At 33.2% G+C, this 15355-nt stretch overlaps 2 protein-coding genes across 2 annotated transcripts; both read left to right on the top strand.

Annotated features, from left to right (window-relative positions):
* The first annotated feature begins 307 nt into the window (after positions 1-307).
* On the top strand, positions 308-919 carry LOC122601733. Its single transcript, XM_043774473.1, has one exon. It carries the CDS (start codon positions 308-310, stop codon positions 917-919), a length of 612 nt encoding a protein of 203 aa, XP_043630408.1.
* Positions 920-4883: 3964 nt separating this feature from the next.
* LOC122600251 (probable monogalactosyldiacylglycerol synthase, chloroplastic) lies at positions 4884-11761 on the top strand. The gene is made up of 8 exons (XM_043772939.1): positions 4884-5513; positions 5613-5785; positions 6473-6634; positions 6724-6865; positions 8235-8459; positions 8842-8904; positions 9119-9193; positions 11253-11761. Exons 1-8 carry the CDS (start codon positions 4995-4997, stop codon positions 11487-11489), a joined length of 1596 nt encoding a protein of 531 aa, XP_043628874.1. The 5' UTR covers positions 4884-4994; the 3' UTR covers positions 11490-11761.
* The last annotated feature ends 3594 nt before the right edge of the window (positions 11762-15355 follow it).

Here is a 15355-nt window from a genome sequence, read left to right on the forward strand (position 1 = left end):
TGGTAGGCAAAGTGGGTATGTGGGTTACGAGTTTAACATCCCGGGAAATACATATTCCTTTGGCGAACCTTATAACAAACTATACTGGGGACAAAGTGGCAGACATAGTTCGTATGTGGGTAGCGATTCACGTTTCGCAGACACACAAAGTTATTTCGGAGAGCAGAATAACCAAACGCAAGAAGAAACATATAGCTTTGTTGATCAATTATTCTCGACACCCATTACACAGAATACACAAAATCCCTAGAACAACCCTGAACCGTTTACACACAACTTTTTCCCGAGTGAGTCAACATCGTTTGACATGAGTCATTACCTAGGCCAGCTCCCTAAGTTCTTTCAAAGATACGTTGTGAATATAAAAAATGTACAGTCTGATGGTAACTGTGGGTTTCGGGCATTGGCTGTTGCTTTGGGTGAAAACGAGCAAAAATTCGAGTGGATTCGCAAACTAATGCTAGAGGAGTATGAGTCCAGGCGCGGATACTATGAGGGTGCATTCGCTGGTGACGCTAAACACATACACACTTTGCTATCAATGTCTTATCCAAATGGTCGCCCACACGATTACTGGATGATGAATCCATATTGCGCTATGCTTCTGTCTAATGCGTTGGGGGTAATAATTATCTGTTTAAGTTTAGAGGAGAACATCACATGTTTTCCTTTTTGGAAGGGGCCAGGCGAGCTATACGTAGATGACCCGATATGCATTGCCCTGGTATCGGGGTCGACACATTTTGTTACGGTTTTTTTAGATAAGGACTGCCCAATGCCTTACACCTCAGCTTGGGGACATGATAAACCTGCATCGCAGGCCTGGGCAACACATCCGAAGTACAGAGACCGTTTGGCTGAGTACCACAGACACATTCAAGCTAATAAGGCACCTACGGGATATGAGATCCTTGAATAGTTTATTTATATCGTATAATTGTTTGTTTGTAACTCTTTAACGTATGTAATAATAGTTATTATAAGTACTAGATATCGTTGATGTATTTTTTTACTTATATTTGTTATAATGAATACTAATAATAGTTGACGTATTGTAAGTTGTATCTTTGATGTTTTTGTTTTTATAAGTACTAGATATCGTTGACGTATTCTATTACTAATAATAGTTGACGTATTTATTTATATAGATTAAGCATATTTTTTTTACATTTTTTTCGTTTATTATGACCATCATCACCAGCACATCCGAAAAGATAAACACATATACACCACAAACATAATTGATACGATAAAAAATATATTGTTTATAACCACAAAATACTAATCATGAGCATCATCGCTCTCATCATCATCATCATCGTCATCTAAATTGACATGATACGATCCGCCTGAGTATTGAGGGGCTGTGGGCAACTGCTGGGACGGCTGAGGAGGAAAAGGAGCCTGTGCATAACTAGAATAGTTAAATAATTCTTCAAATAAGGAGGACGTCTGGCTAGGCTGAGGTGGGTCATTGTTCAAGTCGAATGATGCACGTGGCTGTCCCTGGGTAAGATGCGTATAGTCATACGCCTCGGTACCCATTTGCCTGATGACCCGCCCTATGCCTCGACGATGCCCCGCCCGGGGTCCCCGTACATCCATGACAATGTCAGGATCTGGTGTTGGAACGGGGTCCTGTTCAGCCTCCTCCTTCTTCTTCTTGAGCTGAGACTGTAAAAAACGTTACATTATACATAAGGTTGATTAATTAACATTTAATACTAAAAAATATAAAATCCTACAGAGAGACACATACATGTATTTCTTCAGCCATCGGGTGTTCCCATTGTTTATCCTTCTTCTTCTTGTGCTTAATCTCGAACAAATCCACCAAGTCCACGTCTTTGTTTTTTTCAACCTGTAAACACATCAATTTATCATAAGACATATACATTCTTTAATTTATCCTTTTAAACACAAGTATTTATATTTAGTACATATATATTATAAGAAATATACATTATTAAACTTATACTTTTAAACACAAGTATATATATTTAATATATATATAATTCATAACTAACCTTCTCCTGGTGGACGTACTGAGAGTAAGACTTACGACCATGGGTCCCCGCAAGAACTTGCTTGCCCCTGTTCGTGCTGTTTCTCGCCGACTGCTTCACCCGGTCCTCCCTCTGGTAATATCCCAACAAAGCTCTCCAGTCCTCCTGTGACATACCGTTTGGAGGAACAGCCTGTTCCAACTGGGGAACTGCATCCAGGCCCCCCTTTTTGGAAAAGTGGGTTCTCTTGAACTGGCTCTTTCGGAGCCGATACTGATCGGAGTAGTCTCTATCAACACACAGCCTAAACCTCCGCCTGATAGGATCCTCGGGGTTAGGAATCTGAATAAAGTGGTCCAATTTGAACCGAGTCTGCAATTTATAAAAGTAAAAGTTAGCGAAATTAAAAATTGATACAAACATCAAAGAAGAAGTTAAAAATGAATAATATTTTACGTTCAGAGTCGGGATGATAAAATCCTTTCTCTCAGCAGGCACATGGTCCCAGGAGTCGTATGTCTGAGGGATGTGGCGGACCAAGGTGCCAATGAGGCTCTTATACATAGAAGAATTTGGGCCGATCGCCTGCCACGTTTTTAAGTTGCTCGTGTCGAAGTCGATCGACATGCGGCCCTTTTTCGCGAACTCGACCTCCAGATTTAAATTTTGACATGGCCCCCTCCCCTTTCCCTTTCGTGGGGCTAGCAAAAATTAAAAAAACAAGTTAGTAAAAAAAATATTAAATTAAAATATGAATTATAAAAAAACCAAATTCCTTACCGCCGCTGCCTTTGCAGCCCCATGTAATCTTCCACCATGGTCGATGTGGGTCTTCATTGCCGCCATCACCGCCATCGTAAGTCGCCATCTATACTGCAAAATACAAATCATATTATACGTTTTTTGCAAAATACAAATCATATAACAAAATTATCACAAATTTAATTACTTTTATAAATATCTTTTTTACTTGATAATAATTTTTAGAACTCCGTTTATACAATATAAATTTACTTTTATACTTTTAAATTTAACTTTATAGTAATTTTTAATACGTCTAAGGTAGTTTATTTAATCAAAATTTTTAATTCAAATTTTTAAATAATTTTGTATATTTAGTTCAATACATATATTTTTAACATAATCTTGGCTATTTATTTTAATCAATTTTTTAACAAATTTAATCTACGTCATTTTTATTTTGTCAATATTCTAACCAAAAAGTAAAACACCTAACACTAATGACTAAAATATTCTAACAAATCAATATATTAACTTTTTAACTTAATTTTTTATACTTTTGAACTTAATTTTTATAATTAATTTTTATGTATATTTTTGTTGAACTAAATTTTATTACGTCTTAATTAGTTTATTTAATCAAAATTTTTACATAATCTTGCATATTTATTTTAATCAATTTTTTAACAAATTCTAATCTTCTTAATTTTGCATTTAAAGATATATATTCTAACAAATCACTAACAAAACAAATTCGTGACTCCTAACAAATCACTAAATTATCAACAAATCAAAACTAACTATACTAACAAACCTATTAAAATCCTATAAACAACTAATAATCCTAACAAAACTAATAAATATACAAAAACTATACTAACATACCAATATTCTAACAAAACTAATAAATATACAAAAACTATACTAACATACCAATATTCTAACAAAACTAACTAATTAACAAAACTAACAAAACTAATAATAACATACCAATATACTAACAAACCTATTAAAATCCTATAAACAACTAATAATTCTAACAAATTAACAAAACTGATATATATACAAAAACTATACTAACATACCATGGAGGCCCGAATTTTTTCACTTTTTGCAGCGAGGGTCGCTGTAAAAATTAGTAATGGTCAAGATACTAAAAAATAATTGTTTGGATATTGGGAAAAGCATAAAATACATACCACAATTTGAAATGGCTTGAAAATTTGGGGGAGGACGACCGACCGGAATTTGGGGGAGGATAATCCCGACACTGGCGGTACTGCGGTGGCGGTGGACGGCGGCGGCGGCTGGCGGTACTGCACGGTGGTGGCTGGCGGTGGACGGTGGTGGCTGGCGGCGGTAATGCAATAGATGGTGGAGGAAGAAAAGGCTGGCGGTACTGCACGGTAGTGGCTGGCGGCGGAACTGCAATAGATGGGTGGAGGAAGAAAAAGTGTAAAAAAATGTTATATTTTGAAGGGTGGAGGAAGTGTAATCTGAAAATGATGGAATAGATAGATGGGTGGATCGGTTTTTAAAAAGGCGCCGGGTTAACTTATTGCAGCGAGGGTCGCTGCAATAAGTGGAGTAACGGTCGGGTCAAACATTTAAAGCGGTGAGTGGAAGCTGACGTGACGAGGGTTATTGCAGCGATGGTCGCTGCAAAATGTGCCTGGTCAAATTACTAAAAATGGTGGTCGAGATACGGGACGCGTTTATCTATCCATAAACCCTGATTTTAACGTAACCCTAAAATTATTAGAAAAGGTGAAAAACAATAAATCATTTTGTAATTGAACAACCAAACAAAAAAACAAAGGGTGTGATAGACATGACCATCCTCACACACAACAATCACCACTTCTTTGATTCTTAACGCATTCCCATCTCATTTTCACTTCGTATCACTCTTTCTTTGTTTCTACATTTACACATCATATAAAAAATGTATAAATATAAGTTGTAAGTACATCCATGGAATATTACTTGTGTTCCTAAATCCTATCTATGTGGCTTGAAACCCCTCTTCATATTTCCTTATATTTTCACAAAAGGCCCAAACTTTATCCATTTTCTTGTCAATTCATTCATACCCATTTGCGGATTTTACCTATTTTTGTCAATTTTTGCTCTCAAGTTTCAATCTTTCTTGAAAATAAACAAGACCCGCATCTTGTTTTTACTTGATTTTCTTGTAGTACACCTTTTACAGAAAGAAATATATACATATACATACGTATAGGTAGTATGCAGTCATCATCATCTTCTCCATCTGTAGAAAACAATAATGCATTTAAGTTTTTGTCTAAATTAAGTAACTTTGCATTCGATTCGAATTCGAGTAGGTTGAGTTTAGACGGGTATTCGTCGATTTTATCTAATATTGTTTATAGTGATAGAAAAGTTGTTGATTTTTGGGCTGGTAGGAGAAATAAGTCATCAAAGATTGTTGGGTCTTTGAGTTCAGGAAGTAGAAGTGGTTCAAGTGCTAATAAGTTTTTCAATGAGTTTAATAAGTTTGTTAGGTTTCATTGTGACAAAATTCCACTTGGTTTTGCTTCTGTTAAGACTAATTCAGGGAGTGGTAGTGGTTTAGGTGAAGAAAATGGTGGTGTTTTGGAGGATGGAACATTACCTTTAAGTGGTTTTGAGTCTAATGGTAAGAAAAAAGTGCTCATTTTGATGAGTGATACAGGTGGTGGTCACCGTGCTTCTGCTGAAGCGATTAAGTGGGCGTTTAATGAGAAATTTGGTGATGAATATGAGGTTGGTTTTTTTATGAATTATTTGGTGTTGATTGGTACTGTAAATCGGGAGGAAATTTGATTGAATTCGTGTTTATGCTTCAAAGGTTTGTGTTTTCAGGTGTTTGTGACTGATTTATGGACTGATCATACTCCATGGCCGTTTAATCAATTGCCAAGAAGTTATAATTTTTTAGTTAAACATGGATCTTTATGGAGAATGACGTATTATGCTACTGCTCCTCGTGTGGTGCATCAATCAAATTTTGCTGCCACCTCCACATTTATAGCCCGGTGAGGATTATTGTCGTCTTCTTTATTAGGATTGATTGCACTTTTGAGGTTTTATGTAGATTCATGTAGTGAAGACATATTGCTGCTCAAACTAATTGATGTCTCATATGATGTGATATCTTATTGTTTGTGCATACTATATTAAGCTAATAACCTTCCTTTATCTAAAATATATTTGTACTAACTAAATACTAGGACCTCTGTCGTCTCTGTGTTTTGATTCTTAGTATTGGAAACATATATGGTGTTTGGATGTGTATGCTAATGTGGTTCTGCAATCTTGATTCTTGAATATTAAAGTCAGACCCTTAGAAGATAGTGTTTGGATGTGCTCATGCTGCTTGAATTTGTGATTATCACTTTCATTGGCATCTAGTAATTGAAAATGTCTAGTTCACCAAGGAAGTGGTACATAAGTTGGGATGCAGCTAGTATGAAACTCATTATGTGGACCCTTAATAATTTGATGTTTATAAACGTATCTTCAGATAATTATCTTAAAAATGCAAAGTCAAACACAACCACAGAAAGCGAGTTAAGCTAAAATCATCAATACAACTTGAATAGATGTCTCATTTGCAACAATGTCCAAGCACTAACAATCAAATAGTTTGAAAGAAGATTTAGATTATTCATAGGTGACTTCCGTGACTAATCTGCTATTTTTTTTTACATGTATTGTGACAGAGAGGTTGCAAAAGGTCTAATGAAGTATCGGCCGGATATCATCATAAGTGTACATCCTCTAATGCAACATGTACCACTTCGTATCTTGAGGTCAAAAGGTCTTTTAAACAAGATTGTGTTTACTACAGTTGTTACGGATTTAAGCACTTGCCATCCTACATGGTTTGTTTTACTTTTCTTCACACATTTTTTACTTAACAAACTGTATTAAGTACCAAAACTGATCTACTAGTTTGATGTGTATGTGATAGGTTTCATAAGCTTGTTACAAGATGCTACTGCCCTACAGAAGAGGTGGCAAAACGGGCCCTAAAAGCTGGACTCCAGTCTTCTCAGATAAAAGTTTATGGCCTGCCTGTTCGACCTTCTTTTGTTAAGCCTGTGAGGCCCAAGGTTGGACTTTTATCAATAATCATAAATTAATAAGAGTTAGGGGTGGCAAAATGGGTAATATTTGGTATGTGTGCTGTTGGGTGGACGTAGGCCTGGAACACTTTTTGTCTACAGTTTTTATATTTAGTGTATAAAGTATGATTATGAGTATTATATTATTACGATAGTAATCTTTTCTTGCATAAAATGAACTAGAAGGTTTTCTGTAAACACATTTTTGATTCCTTTTGACTTATTTGACCGCTCGACCGATTTGACCCCTATTATTTGTCGCCAATGCTCTTGTTTAAAATCTTGTTATAGGCATTTAAGCGTTAAAGATAAGTATAACCCAATTCTAGCCATTCATAAGTATATTGGTCAAGATTGTCATTGGGTTTTGCCTGGGGAAACTGGCAAACCACATTATGTGGTTTCCATTTTGCTTTAATAAAGTGGTTATTTTAAATCAATCTGCTTATTCTCGTATCAGTAATTGAGAAAATGAAGGTTATAAAACTCACTAATCGGTGCTAGATGGGTTGGGGACCTTGGAGCAAGTACTCGGCCTAGGGGGAGAGTACTCTGGAAGTACTTAGATTGGAATTTATATGTATAAAATTTTGACATATTATGTTGACATGCTCATAAGACTATATAATTGCTCATAGAACCCTAGAAGTAAGTTTACAAACATCAACAGAATTGTTTAAATACTTCAAACCAATTTTTGACCGAGTTTTGACTGACCTTGCCGATTTTTGTCCAACTCGGCCAAGTTCTTTCTGAATTTTGACCATATTGAGAACTATGTATCGATTACTCGGATATCACTCAACTCACCTCGGTCACCTGACCACATTGTGAGTACTCTGATTACCTCGCCTTGGAATGGGATTTATACAAGACTGAAAAAAGTAAAAGCAAAAACTTTTTTTTACTCAAAAAGTAAAAGTAGAAAAAATAAAGAATCTCAAAAAGTCAAATTTTAATCAGTAAGTTAAGAAATTCTTGACCTTTTTTCACGGATTGATTTCAGATTCTTTCTCATGGCATTAAGTTCTTCAATCTCCCACTAACTTTTAATTACTCTGTTTTTTGTTAGTAGATATATATGTGACATCAATAGTTTTGGAGAATTGAGATGATTAGTGAAATGATTGATTGTTTTATCTTCAAGTAACAATATACATACAAAGTGTTCTTTTTTTGCTGTCTTATGTTTAGAGGTTAACCACCTAATTGCAAATTAATGTTAGATACAATGATGTTTGCTATGAGATTTATTGAAACTTACGGTTAACTGAACATCTGAAGCGCTAACGTCAATAGAAAATAGAGTACATTCTGACCGTTCAGTTCAAGTTTAATGATTTATGTGTTTGCATAGGATGAATTGAGAAAGGAGCTTGGTATGGATGAAGATCTCCCTGCTGTATTACTGATGGGTGGTGGCGAGGGGATGGGTCCCATTGAAGCCACGGCTAAGGCACTGGGGAAAGCATTATATGATGAAAATCTTGGTGAGCCAATTGGTCAGGTACTTGTAATTTGTGGTCGCAACAAAAAACTCGCCAACAAATTGCTTTCAGCTGAGTGGAAGGTTCCTATCCAGGTATTACCTTCATCATTATTCACTGTCATTATCCATTATCATCATAATGACTATCGGTTCCATGTTCTCTAAACTTAACCTTAATATTCGTTGGGCTAAACCAATGTGGTCAGCTTCAGTTTTATTTGGCTCTATTTCATTGTAAATGCATTTATTTTCAATATTTATATTTATTGGATTACTTTGGGAATAAGTCATTCTAGAATATTGAACGAAGTTAACATAAAAAACCATAGAATATAGTTAAAATACATATGGATTATTTTTTTAATATATTACTTCTTACTTGTACAATAGACGCAGTTGGATTTCCTTTTATTACAAACACAAGTTGATCATATTACTCGACAGGTGATTCTAATATAAAGTTAACTAATTTCAGGTCAAGGGGTTTGTAACTAATATGGAAGAGTACATGGGCGCTTGTGATTGTATCATCACCAAGGTAAAAAAGTTCCTTTATAACTCTACATTTTAAGCCCAGGACTCTTTGAATTTAAATTTGGTGTGGATATTTTATATGTTAATATCTAAAATGGTCATTAAGAATATCTCTTATTTCCACTTTTCCAGTAACACATGCTTGTTTGGCTTTCAAATGTGAAACATCACATTGTCTTATTCAACACTTATTTTGGTTACTTATTTATATCTGGTAGGCTGGTCCGGGAACCATTGCAGAAGCTATGATCCGTGGACTCCCCATAATTCTGAATGATTACATTGCTGGGCAGGTAATTATGCTATCAAAGTTGTTTGAGTTCTATTTTTCTTAAGGGTAAGACGGATTCGTTGTTTGTCCCTATAGCCGAGTTTATAAGCTTGGTGGTTGCTTATCTGCTAGATGATGGAAGTAGTTGCAGAACCACAAATTTGTGAAAGAGGGAGAAAACAATAATTGTTTTATGGTTTTAAACTTACACGTTTTCATTAAAGCTCGTTTCTTTTGGTTGCTCTCTACTCGTTAACATCAATACCCGGGTTACTCACAATGTGCTTGTCATCAATAACAACTTAAATTAATACAAGTTTTTTTACAATGACTTTTCAGTTTTTTATAACCTAGATTTTTTATTATGACTTGGGATGACTTGCATGCCTAAGAGATTAATATATTCTTAAACTTTAAATCTTTAGCAAAATGGCCATTTGTTTTGGATGCTGGCGTAACAATATAAGAAGATGAAAGTACGTCTATTAATGTGTCAATTTGGTTCAAAGGGGGTTGTTTAAAAGATTTAATTCAGGGGAGTGGGTCAAATAGGTTGATAAGGTTAAATAGGGTGAAAGTTATCCAAAATATATCCATATACATAAAAGTGCAAACCTTTTATTTGTTGCAGTTTTGTACTACAAAATCAGGTATATATTATTATTAATATAATATTTAGGGAAAAATCCATAAAAAGATAACCTATTTACACAAATTTCTTGTTAAAGGTAACCTATTTTGTTTCCATTTATTTAAAGGACCCTATTTTCAAAATTTTCCTAATAAAGGGTATCTCGTTAATTTTTGATAGACGACTCCCGTTAAATGCCATGTCATCAGATTTGTTGACGTGGCAGTTGCCATTGACTAACTTATATATATATCGGTTTTTATACATCAGAAAACATGTCTTTTTTTTTTTTTCTCTCCCCGCCTTATTTCTTCCCCCTTTTCTTTTCACAATCAATCTACTTTGTTGGGATTTTTTTTCTCAAAAAGCAAAAACTTTTTTTTTTTTTTTTAAAATATGAATCCTTTCATTAGCATTACTATTCTCCTACATACACCTCAAGTCGGTGGTTTTATGCCCCTTGGTCAATATATATTTACCTATTAGACATCTTTGGCATTACTAAAAGCATTGATTCTTGATTTCAACCATACCTCTATCTACTCATCCGATATTGTTTGATACCTAAAATTACCCCTCCAAAATTCGTTCAAACCCATTTGTTCATGAAGATGAACCCATTCAACAATTAGGGTTCTTGGTTTTGGGGGGAAATTGAAAAGGGGGAAGAATAAGGCGGGGAGAGAGAAAAAGAAAAAAGAAATATGTTTTTTGATATATAAATACCGATATATAATGTATATAAGTTAGTCAAAGTCAACTGCCACGTCAGCTAATCTGATGACGTGGCAGCAAATCTGATGACGTGGCATCAGTGACGTGGCACTTAACGGGTGTCGTCTGTCAAAAACTAACAAGATACCCTTTATTAGGAAATTTTTGAAAATAGGGTCCTTTAAATAGACGAAAACAAAATAGGTTACCTTTAATAGGAAATTTGTATAAATAGGTTACCTTTTTATGAATTTTTCCCTAATATTTAACATATTAACTTTTTATAAAATAACAAAAATGAATGTGAATAACATGTGCTTGTGGCTAGCCTAACATGACCGTTCCACTCAATTTCAACTTTTATTTGTAGCTTGCTATGGATTGTTGAATTTCATTGTCCATGTAACATGCACCATAACCCTATATATTCAACTTTGTTTTTGACCCATTTGTCTGGCCTTATTTAAGCCATCTTTTTGTATTCCCTGTTTGACCCATTAAAGTATATGGTTAACTTTGCCTTAGCTATTTCTTGAATATCACCATATTTTGTTCACGAAGACAATATTTTTACGGGTTGGTGAACAACCTTTTTTCCGTCCCTTTGAGTATGTGCAACTGGTAACTACACCTGTGATTCTCACAAGACTGAGGAGCATTAGTGCTTTAAGATCGTTTGCCACTTGTCTTAGAGAATTCTCTGATATTTGGTCATAACTTATTTCCTGCCGTGCAGGAAGTTGGGAATGTACCATATGTGGTGGAAAATGGATGTGGAAAATTTTCAAAGTCGCCAAAAGAGATCGCTCATATTGTTGGTCAATGGTTTGGCCCAAAAGCACACGAGCTTAATGCTATGTCACAAAATGCATTGAGGCTGGCAAGGCCTGATTCAGTTTTCAAAATCGTTCAAGATCTTCACGAGCTTGTTAAACAGAGAAGTTTAATGATGCAATACTCACCTGCAACATAAGAATTTGGCTAGACATCCACAAAATTACTTAGTTGAGATTGACTAAAAGCTTCTTGCGTAACCAAAACAATTTTGACTTCTCTTGCAGCAAGTTATAATTAGAGGCTCTCCCACAAAGCATATATGCAGATATTGCACTAAATGTGTGCAAAAAACATAAATGCATGTTAAAAACATATTATTCACAATTCGAGCTGTAGGGTTATATCATGCGGGTGATGCTGTTAAACATTTGTAAACATTGTTCATGGTATATATCTGTTGTTTAATTAGTTTGTACCTTCTTTGGCAAAATGTGTGCCTTTGTTTAAAAGAAGAAGTTGGAAATTGGAATTGGTAGGAGCGTTACCAACTTGGCAGTTTCACATCTAAAATAGATTAGTAAACTTAATATATATATATATATATATTAAAAAGTTAAAATGAGAACTAAGAAATTGTGCGAGAACTAGTTTTTAAATAAAAGTTGTAGGGATACTATGGTCAATTTATAAATACAATTATATTAATTATTAAATTAACGATAAACCTCCCGTAAATCACTTCCCCCGTTCCTGAATAATTGCAGTTATCACCAAATATAGTTACTAAATAGTCATCCCATTTGATTTCCATGGTGTTGAAGTCAAAGATTTACTTTCATAATTAATATATTAAATTTAATAATTATTTTTATATATATTACTTCTAACACTTAATAATTAGACTAAAAGTTAATTAATAAATTTCATCTATTTAATCTTTACACAATGATTTTACATTTCTATATCTATATATTTATTTTAACATGATAGAATTAAACGTCAATATGTAGACTAATTGTCTTTTAATGACTAATATTGAGTGAATAAAAATGTATCATATATTCATACGCCACAATTCTACATATTAATCAACTAGTTTACAATGACCCGATTTTTTATTTACTCGGATGTTTGACTACAATACAAACACATATCGGCATGTAAAATCCTAATATATGCATAACATATACATTTTTATATCAAGCTCTTAAAAGAGCTACACGCATCCAACATCACCATGAATTGGGATCAAACAAACTTGCCTATTTTTAATCAAACGAAATACTAAATCTATTACCATCCATTTGGAAAGTACACATGGATACTCATAAGTATCCCAAATCGTTATTCCCTTTATTATTAGTTAGTCTTATTTACAGTTATATGGTTTTTCATTCTTAGTAATGTACATCAATTTGACACAGAGATTCCATAATAGTACACCGATACACACACGTGCCCATATAAGTATACCAAATCCGCACTTATGTCTAATTCTCATATGTAAAGTTGTAACACCATTTGTATGTCATTGAAACACGTGACACTTTTTTACAAACATATGTGTACACCGAACCACACATATGTATATATCCAATCATATGTACCCAACACAAAACATAAACATGTGTACATCGAAATACACATGTACCCAGCACAAAACATAAATATATGTCCAGATAGTTTTACTACAAAAAGCATGTGTACTCATTGTTATAATCATAATAAAATTAGGAGATGTCCTAATTTAGTTCTTTGCTATTTATGTATTGAGTTAATCTTAATATTTTTATAAAAACAAAAATTAAAAATGTATTCTATAGATTTCGTAAAACCGGATTAGACAAATAAGAAAACTGTATAATCTATTTATTAATTAATTAGTTATTAATAAAAGGAAGAAAGTTGACATACGAACAAAAAGTAACAACTCCCCAATATTTTTCTCTGTCGTTCGTCAATTTAATCTTTTTCTATTTTCCTAGTATGCCTTTTTGTGAATTTTGATTTATTTATAGGTTATTTTCAATTCATAATAATTTTAAAAACATCATTTGTAATTGTAACCATTGATTCATCTAATTTAGTGGCCTTAAATGGTTCTCATAGTTCTCGACAAAAATTGAGTTCTCGCAATATCCCAACTATATATATATATATATATATATACACACACTATAAGACAGTTGAATTAATAACTTATTAACCAATCAAATCGCTCAATTTTATCAAATTAACTTTCGTTTATGTCATCATTTAGATTAACTATAAATTAAAAATCTCAATAATTATTATTCAAATATATTATTATATTAGTGTTTATACTCATTTGTAGAAAAAGTCTCATTAATTTACACTTTTTTATTTTCCATCAATAATGTACACTTTTTAGCCCTAAATACTTAATATATATTTATTTTTAGCCATCAACTTGAGAAGATTTTTCTAAAAAATTACAAAAAGTATTTATATTTAATTTTTTAAAGTTACAATTGTTACTCAAATCAAGAGTTCTAATTGTTATTAAAGAATATGAAAACAATCTTAATTGTTATCTAATTATCATAAGACATTGATTAAAAATAAACATATTCATGTTATGGACCACATCATGATCAAACACATATACTTGAATGTCAAGTATAAAATCACAAGTATGTTTATATTTTACGAGTAATTCTTAATTTATTTGATAATAATATCACATTATGAGTATACCTGGTTTTAAAAAATTATATAATAGAGAAATTATTCTAGCACGTGCCTTGTGGAATCACTACGACAAACAATTCCATCAATATGTCTCAGCTAATAATGACAGTGACGAACCTATGGTTATTGTACTACAACTTGCAAAGTATAGCACTTAAAACAATATTTTTTCAAAATTATAAGCTTTTATGAATTAAATATACTAAGATCTAATATTAATAATATCATAAACCTCGTGTCCTAAAAACTAGTATTGTACTATATTGTTGGTAGGGAGCCTATACAATTTGACTTTGACAATTGTAGTCAAATTTATATTTTTATGTTTTACACATGCTTTTTTTTGGAATGGGAAAACCTCCTACTTTTCAACTACACAAATGTTTTCTCTATTGGGTTAATACGCTAACCAAATACCTCCTTTTTTTTCCCCTTATATTTTAGTTTTAACCCTCCATTTTTATACGCATCATACTTTCATTACTTTCAATCTTGTCATAAAACACCCAACTCAACAAACATACCCAACACAAATATTCTGTTCTTTCTCCTCTCTAGCACTACTTTTTTAAACCCATCTTTGTGCCAGTTTAACAAATGCAATTGTTCGTAATGAGGATTCATTTGGTTGGCACAATGACCTAAGCATACAAGTCTCACATTGTTTTGTATAAATGGTGTGATGTGTGCCCTATTTGTTCTTTTGTACTTAATTAACCTAGATGTTTTCTTGAGGGTTTTAACCTTAACACTCGTGTTACGGTTTTATCGGGTTAAAACATGTGGAAATGGCCGCAAGAATGGAGATTGAGGTACCTCACTCAAGATCATATTAAATTACTAATTGTTGAACCTAACAACAACAAGACTACAAGAGTGAGGTTTTATGGCAAGATTGACTAAATAACTTAACTCTGTTCTCGAGCTACAATCCGATGTAAAGAGGTAAAGGTTCTTTTCTTTCATATTGTTTGATTTTCCAATTTGTAGTCCTGAACATTTAATCTTCAAAAACACCAAATATCACATGAATATTAATCTGTCAAAACGAATACTTTTATAAAAATAATTGATGCAACCAACAACTATGCCACAATTAATCACCAAAGAGGCAACATACAACACAATCAAATATCAAATATGAAGTATCAACCATGACATGTTTTCTTATGATGTATTGTACATGTAATAATGCTAGACTGCTATATACCAAAGTTGAAATAAATTAGTTGGATTTAACTTTCACATGAAATAAATCATTTGGGAGATACAAGTTAGCAAGTTACAACAACAATAAAATTATCCAATTCTTTTGACAGATTCTAATTCTTTCGAAAACATTACGTGAAC

Source organism: Erigeron canadensis, chromosome 5, assembly GCF_010389155.1.
Source record: "Erigeron canadensis isolate Cc75 chromosome 5, C_canadensis_v1, whole genome shotgun sequence".
Lineage (NCBI taxonomy): Eukaryota > Viridiplantae > Streptophyta > Magnoliopsida > Asterales > Asteraceae > Erigeron > Erigeron canadensis.